This window comes from Nicotiana tabacum, chromosome 8 (genome assembly GCF_000715075.1).
Source record: "Nicotiana tabacum cultivar K326 chromosome 8, ASM71507v2, whole genome shotgun sequence".
Taxonomy (NCBI): domain Eukaryota; kingdom Viridiplantae; phylum Streptophyta; class Magnoliopsida; order Solanales; family Solanaceae; genus Nicotiana; species Nicotiana tabacum.
In genome coordinates, this window is record NC_134087.1 from 41,115,062 (window position 1) to 41,127,163 (window position 12,102).

Genomic DNA, 12,102 nt, shown 5'->3' on the forward strand with positions numbered 1-12,102 from the left:
TTTTTTTCCAACACGAAACCATAGTCGGGTTTTTTTTCTCGGTTTGAATCGAATTATTGGGTTGGTGCGGTTTGTCGGTTTCTTTTGTACACCCCTAAATGCAACCATGTCGGGAACAGTTCTTTAATTGTAGGTCAGTTTCAACACAAAACACAACTTTAATATATTAATTGCTTAATGTGGCAATAACTACGAAGTATTACTTTTCTAATTTGGACCCGATTAATTGTGTGACGTTTTAGCATTCATATAATTTAACTACTTAAGTTAAGATGTTCCAGTTTATAATTACAAGTTAAACTATAGCGCTAATAGTTTATAGTCCTAAATTAACTACTCGTCTACTACTAATATAATTCTATTTCTTTCCTAACAGAGAAATCAATTAATTGAGTATGAACTTAGTTAGTGGTGGCAAAATGATTAAAAGAAAATAATTATCCCCATATTATCCATTAAAAATGAATTGGATAACAAACTTTTTAAAAACGGATTAAATATGGATAAGAATCATATTATTCACTTAGAAAATGGATACCTAATGGATTTAACTTTTATATTTGTAAAGTTTCAAATTAGGGACTCCTCTAGTTTGGGAGACTAGGAATTCTCTTAAAAGTGAAGAAGCCATAAATTATCTTTTTATCCGTATTAAATATGGGCCGAGTCAGATAATTTATCCATTTTTACATTATCCGTTTTCGATCCACCCATATCCAACCCGACCCGCCCATATATATATATATATATATATATATATATATATATATATATATATATATATATATATAGTGGACGGCGTGCCACACGATCCCATAATATCATATATAAGTGGACGGCGTGCCACACGATCCCAATTGACATGTTTTCTCCAGTTCCCTGTTATGCTTCCAAACTTTTGAACTCAAGTTTAATTTTGTTACACTGACATTGTGAAATTCTTTTTACCCTATGAGATCACTGTTGAGTTTCTTTTTAATATAGAAAGATATTAAAAAGAGAGTGAATGGAAACGGAGGGAAATGAAAATTTTGAGAAAAATTTTAAGTTTCTCTCTCCTTTTAATGAGACATTGTCCCTCATTAGTAGAGGAAAAAGAGTTTAGTGGGTTTATATACAAATGCACTTCATGTAGCTCTTAAAGAGTTAAGAAGAAGGCAAGTCTCACGACGTCGTCGTCGCTCGGCTCGGCTTCGGCTTCGGCTTCGGCTTCGGATTGGACCAAATTTATTTGTTAATAGTAGATATTAACGTAATATTATCCGTGTTTGTAACGGATATGTTCCAATCCGTGTATTGTACCACCAGTTGCAATAGCAGTCGCCTAGTGCTCCTCCCACCATGGCTAAGCTAGTGCATGCTCCACCATGTCTTGCTCCATAACAAGCTAGTGCATGCTCCACCATGGAGAGGGGACGGGTCTCACAACTGACTGCTATAAATATGAACAGCAGCAGTTGGAGAAAAACACACCAAAACAGAATTGAGAGCTATTGATCTTCTCTTCACCGAAAACTCAACGTTGGCTATAATTGAAGGTCTTGTCAAAAATTATTGTGGAAGGACTTCAAAAATTATTTGAAACACAAACGAAAGGAAATGTCCCTTGAAGATCTCATTGTTCGATTGAGAATCGAAGAGGACAATAAAGCTGCTGAAAGGAGAGGCCGTGGAAATTCAACAATAATGGGAGCAAATATTGTTGAAGATAACAAAAAGAGAAAGAAGGCTTCTGGTCCGAAATACAACCCAAGCAAGAAGCGGTTCAGTGGAAACTCCTACAACTGTAAAAAAACCGGACACAAATCTACGGAGTGTCGTGCTCGGAAGAAAGACAAGAAAAGGGGTCAAGCAAACATGGTAGAAAAGCATAATGATGTTGATCACTAGTGTGCCATGCTTTCTGAATGCAACCTGGTAGGAAATCCTAAGGAGTGGTGGATTGATTCTGGAGCCACTCACCATGTTTGTGCTGTGAGGGAAGCATTTTCTACCTATGCTTCTGCTGGACCCGAAGAGATGCTTTCTATGGGAAATGCTGCTACAGCAAAAATTGAAGGATATGGGAAGATATTTCTCAAGATGACTTCTGGCAAGGTCATGACTTTGAACAACGTCCTTCATGTTCCCGAAATTAGGAAGAATTTAGTCTCTACTGGACTTCTTGTAAAGCACGGTTTCAAGTGCGTTTTTGTATCCGACAAGGTTGTAATAAGTAAGAATGAAATGTTTGTAGGAAAAAGTTACCTCACCGAGGGACTTTTCAAGCTCAATGTAATAGTTGTTGACAATAATAATAAGACTTCAGCTTCTTCTTACTTACTTGAGTCAAATGGTTTATGGCATGTACGTTTGGGTCATGTCAATTATAAAACCTTGCGGAAAATGATTAACTTGGAACTATTGCCTAAGTTTGAATGCGAAAAACCAAAATGTCAAATATGTGTGGAATCTAAGTATGTTAAACATCCTTATAAGTCGGTAGAAAGGAATTCAAATCCTTTAGACTTAATTCACACAGACATTTGTGATATGAAGTCAATACCATCTCGCGGTGGAAAGAAGTATTTCATAACTTTTATTGACGATAGTACTCGATATTGCTATGTTTACTTACTTAATAGTAAAGATGAAGCAATAGACGCATTCAAGCAATACAAAAATGAAGTTGACACGCAACTTAACAAGAAAATCAAAATGATAAGAAGTGATAGAGGTGGTGAATATGAATCTCCTTTTGAACAAATATGTTTAGAATATGGAATTATTCATCAAACAACAGCCTCTTACATGCCCCAATCCAATGGGATTGCGGAAAGAAAGAATCGTTTATTAAAGGAGATGATGAACGCATTGTTGATAAGTTCTGGATTGCCACATAACTTGTGGGGGGAAGCTGTTCTTACGGCTAGCCGAATACTAAATCGAGTACCCCATAGCAAAACACAATCCATTCCATATGAAAAATGGAAAGGAAGGAAGCCCAACTTGAATTATTTTAAAGTGTGGGGGTGTTTGGCAAAAGTACAAGTTCCTAAACCCAAAAGGGTAAAAATAGGACCGAAAACAGTTGATTGTCTTTTCATAGGATATGCGACCAATAGTAAAGCATATCGATTTCTGGTTCATAAATCAGAAAATCCTGACATTCATAATAATACGGTTATAGAATCAGATAATGCTGAGTTCTTTGAAAATATATATCCGTATAAAAAGGAATGTGAGTTGTTTGGTGAAGGATCTAAACGACCTCGGGAAGAAACAAAAGAAAGTACATTTTATCAGGAGGATCCAAGACGTAGTAAACGTCAAAGAACGTCTACTTCGTTTGGACCAGATTTTGTGACTTTCTTATTGGAAAATGAGCCTCGAACATTTAAAGAAGCTATGTCTTCTTCGGAATCATTGTTCTGGAAAGAGGCAGTCAATAGTGAAATAGAATCCATATTGAATAACCATACATGGGAATTGGTTGATCTTCCTCCTGGAAATAAACCTTTGGGGTGTAAATGGATTTTTAAAAGAAAAATGAAAGATGATGGCACTATTGATAAATTTAAAGCAAGACTTGTTGTAAAAGGGTATAGACAACGAGAAGGTCTTGACTACTTTGATACATATTCTCCAGTGACGAGAATTACGTCCATATGAATGCTAGTAGCTTTAGCTGCAGTTTATGGTCTTGAAATTCATCAAATGGATGTAAAGACAGCCTTCTTAAATGGAGATTTGGAGGAAGAAATTTACATAGAAAAACCTGAAGGATTTGTAGTTCCAAGTAAAGAAAAGAAGGTATGTAGACTTGTTAAGTCCCTCTACGGACTAAAACAAGCACCCAAACAATGGCATGCGAAATTTGACCAAACAATGTTGTCAAATGGTTTTAAGATAAATGAATGTGATAAATGTGTGTACATTAAAAATGTTCCAAATCACATAGTCATTGTTTGCCTATATGTGGATGATATGCTGATAATGAGTAATGGCATTGCCAACATAAATGCGACTAAGCGTATGCTAACTAGCAAATTTGATATGAAGGACTTGGGAGTTGCAGATTTAATTCTGGGGATTAAGATCCAAAAGACTCCTCAAGGTCTGGCATTGTCACAATCTCATTATATTAAGACAGTACTTGAAAAATTCAAGCACTTAGGCTTTAAAATTGCAAAGACTCCAATTGACGTGAATCTTGCATTAGCAAAGAACAAAGGCCAAAGCATTGAAGCATGAATATGAAATGAAGAGTTGAAGTTCTGAATTATCTTAGTTATATTCTGAATTTTATTTGTATATATACATTATTTAGCTTCCTCTAAATCAGAATCATGTAGTTGTTTAATATATATAATGGAACATCTGACAGTAGCTTAGTGGATGAACTGTCTATGTATTGCCTAAAGATAAATAAATGGTGTAGTAACTCTGTCTATATTGTGTTTACACTCTGATTTAACAAATTGCGTTCGTAACCCGACTATAACGACTCGTACGTGTTTGCAAGCATATCACAATTGGATTATGCTCGTGTGTTGGGATGCTTAATGTACATCATGAATTGTACACGACCAGATATAGCTTGTGCTATAAGTAAACTGAGTCGATACACGAGCAATCCAGGTCAATCTCACTGGATGGCAATGAAACGAGTTTTGGGATATTTAGAACATACCCAAAACTTTGATTTGCACTACAGTAAATATCCTGCGGTGATTGAAGGATATTGTGATGCAAATTGGATCACCGGTTCAACTAATTCGAAGTCCATAAGTGGATATGTATTCACTATTGGTAGAGGAGCGGTATCTTGGAAGTCGTCCAAACAAACATGTATTGCCCGCTCTACAATGGAGGCTGAGTTCATAGCCTTAGGTAAAGCCGGTGAAGAAGCTGAATGGCTCCAGAATTTCTTGGAAGACATTCCATTTTGGCTTAAACCGTTGGCACCAATATACATATATTGTGATACCCAAGCAGCAATTGGAAGGGCTGGGAGTGTTATGTATAACGGTAAATCTCGTCATATACGACGAAGACAAAAAACCGTTAGGCAACTACTCTCTAGAGGAATTATCACGATTGACTATGTAAGGTCAAGTGATAATGTGTCAGATCCACTTACAAAAGGCCTAACTAGAGAGGTAGTTGAGAAATCATCGAGGGAATGGGACTATGGCCGAGAACAAGTCATTGTGGCGGTAACTCTACCTAGAAGACTGGAGATCCCAAGATCTAGGTTCAAGGAGATCAAACAAAGTCATTAATGACAGTTCAACATTGTCAACAAAAATTTTAGTCCATTCTCGTGATGAGACAATGTTCAGTACCAAGGATAAAACATTAAGGCTTTTTAATGATTTCTAAATTTGATACATGGTATATCAAATAGTGTATCTACGGGATGACACGTTTAGGAATCACCTATGTAAGTGTGAAGTGTTAGCCGCTTCAAGGAGAATTTTGCAAGGCCAATTCTCTACGCACTTATGAAACCAGGCAGTGTTCATGGCTGAAACGAACACAACAATGAGAACCAAAGACGGTTAAGGGATTGATTGTGTGACTTATGGTTGTCTAGGTATACACTAAAGTTCGACGGTTCAAAGATATCAAATCTACCGATTGACCGAGTATATCCGACATAAGTTCACTACAAAAAGTTCAAAGGGAAACCTAGTTATCCAGATGCAATTAATCCTTGCTTGCAAATCACACAAGTTTTTCATGCATACTTCCGTGATATAGCTATTCCCCATTCATGTGGGGGATTGTTGAGTTTCTTTTTAATATAGAAAGGTATTAAAAAGAGGGTGAATGGAAAATGGAGGGAAATGAAAATTTTGAGAAAATTTTTAAGTTTCCCTCTCCTTTTAATGAGACATTGTCTCTCATTGATAGAGGAAAAGGAATTTAGTGGGTTTATATACAAATGCACTTCATGTAGCTCTTAAAGAGTTAAGAAGAAGGCAAGCCTCGCGCCGTCGTCGTCGCTCGCTCGGCTCGGCTTCGGCTACGGCTACGGCTTCGACTTCGGCTTTGGCTTTGGATTTGGATTTGGCCAAATGATCGATTGATTGATTAATTTTTTGGACCAAATTTATTTGTTAATAGTAGATATTAACGTAATATTATCCGTGTTTGTAACGGATATGTTCCAATCCGTGTATTGTACCACCAGTTGCAATAGCAGCCGCCTAGTTCTCCTCCCACCATGGCTAAGTGCTTGCTCCATAACAAGCTAGTGCATGCTCCACCATGGAGAGGGGGCGGGTCTCACAACTGACTGCTATAAATATGAACAGCAGTAGTTGGAGAAAAACACACCAAAATAGAATTGAGAGCTATTGATCTTCTCTTCACCGAAAACTCAACGTTGGCTATAATTTGCATTCCTTCCTCTCAGAATTTCCATTCGACTTCTGAGTTTTCCTCCCTTGTTCTGCATTGTTTTAAACTACAAACAAAGCATCCGTTAGTGTGATTTGCTGCCGAACTTTGTATTCGCCGAAACACTGGGGTTTGAAGTATCGCTACACCAGTGTGTAATTTGTTCTATCCTGGGAGGAAATATTCCATAACCTTGGGTACTAGGAGGGGATTAAATTCTTTAAGGAAATACTGTGAATTCAGTGGGCTCGAATTAATTTCTGTTTTATTTATATTTACGTTTATAAGCTAACGTTCTAATTTCCAGAATCATTATTTACAAATACATGCATAGTAGTAACAGTTATCACTGACAATATTATACTGAGACATGAGTTAGTGAAAGGGTATGATAGGAAAGGGATATCACCTATATGCACATTAAAATATTGATAGTGTAAAAAAGTTAATGTAATAATTTTTCAATTGCATCTCTCGTCTGTGTAAACGCATTTGCTTTTCATACATATATACTTTTGAACAGTTACAACCTGCACAAGTTTCTGTTCATTTTTTGCAAGTTTTTGAGCTCAGTTACACTTTCTCTACCAAGAAATCTCATTAAGGAACAAGAATCATTAACTCACTATCACAATGTTACCTAAAGCGCCAATGCTATTTTCTCTTTTAACCACTTTTATCATTTTCTCTTCCTTTAACAATGGAGGAGCAGAGTCTCATTTCCAATCACCACCCATATCAGGTACTTAGCCTTTTCTTTTACTTTCTATATATATATATATATATGTGTTAAAAGTTCTCTCTTTTATTTCCAGCTTATATTTTGAAGATCTTTTATTTTAGATGAATATAGGGAGGGGAGGAATGAAGATGCTGTGGTCATGTTTTCAAGGGGTACAAAAAGGATATTTGCTGAAGCTCCCAATATTGCTGAGCCTCCAGTTTTGAGCTCTTCCCTTATATTGGCTCCTAAGAGAACGTATAGAAAAGACCCTTTAAATGGTTTTAAGAGATATACTGGAGGTTGGAACATCAATGACCGCCATTACTGGGCTGTAAGTTTTCAAGATTTTTACCTTTCTTGTAATTTAGATAATAGTAAATCCTGCCAAAATATAAAATGTAGGTGAAGAAACAGTTTTCAACAGGTTGGTAAAGTTGAGTCACTATTCAATGTTTTGGACATTTTCCAGCTTAAACCAAAGAGCTAAAGATAAAATAGATTTAAATTTTAGTTGCATGAAATTTTTTCTTTCAATTGTTTTTTCATGCTATTATTTGTTTCTATGCAGTCTGTGGCATATACAGCAGTTCCATTCTTTATTGCGGCGCTGGTCTGGTTTGTGATCTTTGGTCTTTGCTTATTGCTCGTTGGTCTCTGCTACAGTTGCTGTAGAAGAGAACCTTATGGATACTCTCGAATGGCTTATGCTCTTTCCCTCATATTCCTCGTACTATTTACCATTGCTGCAATGTATTCACTCTCTCTCCCCATTCTCCTAAATGGATTTAATTTATATATATCGACAGTGTAATTTTTTTTTTTACATGACTGGTGTATTTTACCCTGTTGTAGCAGTTAATCTGCCTTAGTTTCCATGTTAGTAATCCTATGGTTGGTGGTTACACGAAAGACATCTCACAATTAAGAGATCCTGCAACTTATATATAGTCTCCCAATCTTTTCAACTACCCAACAATATCAAGGTTACTAACCTCACTTTTTATGAGTGTTTATTTGTAAGTATCGTAAAAGTGACCTGATAGTATAAATATTGTTCCGGCAGTGTATAGAAATTGAACTCCAAACAATTTCCCATTCAAACATGCATATTCACACAGTTATATCTGCTTTCTCTTTTGGAGTTTGATTCTCACATTTGTATTTGCTTTTCAATGTGCAGCATTGGATGTTTCATTTTGTATACAGGCCAAGAGAAGTTTCACAGCAGTACAATTAACACATTGGATTATGTGGTGCATCAGGCAAATGCCACAGCTGATAATCTTATGAATGTGTCTGTTTATCTAGCAGCTGCTAAACAGCTTGCAGTGGATAACATTTCTATACCTGCTAATGTCCAAACTGACATTGATTACATCCAAACCAAGATTACTTCTTCTGCTAGTACCCTTGCCACTAAAACAGCTGACAATAAGGGTGACATAGAACACCTAATACAATCAGTGTAAGTGAATGGCATTTCAAGAATGTTCTTTCATTTCATATCTCTGAAATGCCTGTGGCTGCATTTGTGCAGGAGAGTGGCTCTCATCATTCTATCTGCTCTTATGCTTCTATTGATAGTTCTTGGATTTGGTAAGACTACCTTGATCTGTCACTAGATTTTACATGTCATAAATTTGAATGGTTCTTCATATTTTAATGCTAACAAATTTGATGTGGTTGTCCTTTCTCCTTCCAGTATTTTCAATGTTCGGTATGCAGGTTTTTGTCTATATGTGAGTGCACATTTTTCGTTACTACAGAGTTCTGTTTCTTGTCTTTGCATTCCTTTCCTCTGTAGTTCTTTCACTGAAATAATTCGTATTTTGTTTGTGCAGCTTGGTGATTTTTGGATGGATTCTTGTCACTGGGACATTAATTTTATGTGGCATATTTCTTGTTCTCCACAAGTAAGCATTGATAAATTTCGCCATTCTGTTTCACTAGGCTGCTGAGAGCTAGTCATGATATCTCTTATCAGATTAGGCAAATCTTCATCTTATGGATACAGCTTCTCCTAGAAACAGGATAAAACGGAGTTAATCCCTAACATGAAATTGGAGTTAAAAGAAATTCTGATTTCCGCAGCTATTCACCAATACAAGAAAATGAGTAGTGTGTGGGTTAGGCGCGCTGTCTGTCTTGGTAGTCGTTCTTTCGACTGGTACTTCCTGATTGCTTCTTTAGGTATCAGTATTACTAAACTACTGTGTAAGAATCTTTCAGAGGGCGCTGATTGCTGAAGAATGTCTAAACTTAAACTAGCAGCCTCATTCTAGAAGTGATTAACATGGCAATGAGATTTGAATATTATCTCTGTAGGCAGTTTTTTGTACTTATCTTGTTCATCGAAAACTTTAAGCCTGGGGGGGTTGTAACTACTTATATATTCGAATCAGACCACGTACAGAAACTAATTGGGAGGACAACATGATGAAAAAGAGTGATTACTCAATATAGTAGGTCTTTGTTGTAAATGGTTAATGAGAATCTAGTATTTTTTTATGAGTCTTTTCAAGTCTAATTTGTAACTATCTTGTCTATGAAAATCCAGTTTGTGAAACAACTCAAATTGTTATCTGTTTAACGTTTCAGCGTGACTGCAGACACTTGTGTAGCAATGGATCAGTGGATCCAAAACCCCACTGCTCATACAACTTTAGATGACATATTGCCTTGCGCGGACTATGCCACTGCACAAGAGACATTAACCAAAAGCAAGGAAGTGAATTATAACCTGGTTGATATTGTTAACCAGGTTATTACAAATGTCTCTAACATCAATTTCTCTCCCAACTTTGCTCCTTTCTACTACAATCAAACAGGACCTCTGCTGCCAATCCTTTGCAATCTGTTTAATCCTGACTTAACTTCTCACACCTGTTCTCCTGCTGAAGTGGACTTGGATAATGCAACTCAGGTAGTATTATTTGCTTAACAATATTTCCAGCCTCGATGATCTTGAAGTTTCCTTGGAAATTAATAATCATGTCTAACCTAGTCTGAGACTCTGAGTACATCCTCCATGTTTGACAACAAGAAAAGAGCGACTATCTGCTTGCCAAAGATGATAAAGTTTGATTATGTTCTGTGCACAGACAGTGTCAGTATATATAACTTAAACTCGTTTTGATTATATTTAGTTTTCGTACAATGCAGGTTTTGAACAACTATGTTTGTCAAGTTTCCCCGAGCGGCATTTGTGTCACACCGGGCCGTTTGACTCCAACCCTCTACAGTCAGATGGCTGCTGCTGTAAATGTGAGTTATGGATTGTACAATTATGGTCCATTCTTAGTTGAACTGCAAGATTGTGATTTTGTTAGGCAAACTTTTGGTGACATATATAATATACATTGTCCTGGTCTACTGCAATATAGCAAAAGAGTGTATGTTGGGCTTGTAATGGTGACTGTTGCAGTGCTACTTTCTCTTACATTCTGGATCATATACGCGAGAGAGAGGCGCCACCGCGTCTATAAAAAAGAGCATATGCACAAACTTGACGAAGGAATTGAAGAGGATAAACCAATTCAAGAGTAGTCTGGTTCACTTTTTGCAATAGTACTAGCTGAGAGATGTATTGTTTTTGTTGTAACTTGTATTGGAGTTTCTGTATATACTGAAACACTTATGGCAGTTCAAAGAGCCTAAGGTGTATTGTATGTTGAGGTTCCCAAAATTTTTAAGGGTTGAACAATCAATGTGTTTCAATCATAGCCATTGTAGTTTTATGTTAGTAAACCAGCCACTAGATTGCAGTATTAATGTTTGTCATTTGAGTGACCGGAGGAAGGGAATATTAACACAAGTATAGGGTAAGTGTCTACGTTACATATGGTTCGGTAATTTATAAGAATGTGTAATGTGTTGGCCCAAGTAAAGGTGAGTTTTGAAGACTGACAAAGGAACTCAGACATGGATCAGGTTCATCCTAGTGAAGCACAGATATGGTCAACTCAAGCATGTGAGGTGCACATGAAGGAAATAAACTTAACTTACCAGAAGTGATATCTTCTGATCCTTTGCATATTGGATAAGGAGAGAGACTCCTTACTAAAAAAAGAACACGGTTTAAGAGAAGGATATAGTTAGAGGTTGAGATCAACTAGAAGTTTTCCACCAAGGAAGAGTGGCATCAGTATTCTAATCAATCTCTATTTACTAACTCCATAAATATTATTGTTGTTCTCTTTTACAGGCAACGCACATAAGCAGAAGTTAAACGTGAATTGAGAGCAAAATAGCCAAGCAATTTATGTGTGATTCAAGCATGCAAACCTGAAGCTACTTGAACCAGATAGAAGAACCAGTTCCAAGTGTGTGTCTTTTATTCTAGTTCAATTGTAGTATGTGTTTTCATATTGTACCTTTCAGCTTATCTAGAAGCAATTGTATTAGGTGCTCAGAGTTTTCAAGTTAGAGTTAACTTGAAGTTGTCGTAACAGTTGAGGCTGTGTGCTACAACGGGATTAGAGTTAATCCTAGGTTTACAAAAGAGTTTTTGTAAATGCAGGAAAATCCTACTGGAAAGTAGGTCGTGGTTTTTTTTACCTTTTGAGCCAAATGTTTTCCACGTAAAATCTTTGTGTTCTTTAATTTCTGTAATTATTATTCCGCAACAATAGTAGTTGGAACAAATAGAAAAACAAGGTCCTTTCATAAACAACTTAAGCGAAAAATTGGACACCACACAAATCTCCCTCCCCCTCCTCTCCTCTTGTACGGTATTGAAGTATAAAATATCATAATGTGTTAAGAGTCGGCTGGTAAACTCATTTGCCTAAGCCTTGATCGGCAAAGAAGTAACAAATATATGATAGAATAATTTGAGGAGCATGCAAGTTGACCTGAACATTTGTCTTTGCTATTTTTTAATGTTAGGTTCTATTTACTTTGTTCTTTTTGTGGCTAAAAATATTTTGATGTCCAAAATGTTCGAGTTAAAGACAATATTGGATGCTAGAATCCATTGTGGAGGTAGGTGG

General features: G+C 36.5%; 1 protein-coding gene across 1 annotated transcript; it reads left to right on the forward strand.

Annotated features, from left to right (window-relative positions):
• The first annotated feature begins 6,878 nt into the window (after positions 1-6,878).
• On the forward strand, positions 6,879-11,661 carry LOC107817302 (uncharacterized). The gene is made up of 9 exons (XM_016643103.2): positions 6,879-7,129; positions 7,231-7,442; positions 7,680-7,861; positions 8,292-8,576; positions 8,649-8,707; positions 8,814-8,850; positions 8,953-9,024; positions 9,710-10,034; positions 10,274-11,661. Exons 1-9 carry the CDS (start codon positions 7,021-7,023, stop codon positions 10,655-10,657), a joined length of 1,665 nt encoding a protein of 554 aa, XP_016498589.1. The 5' UTR covers positions 6,879-7,020; the 3' UTR covers positions 10,658-11,661.
• The last annotated feature ends 441 nt before the right edge of the window (positions 11,662-12,102 follow it).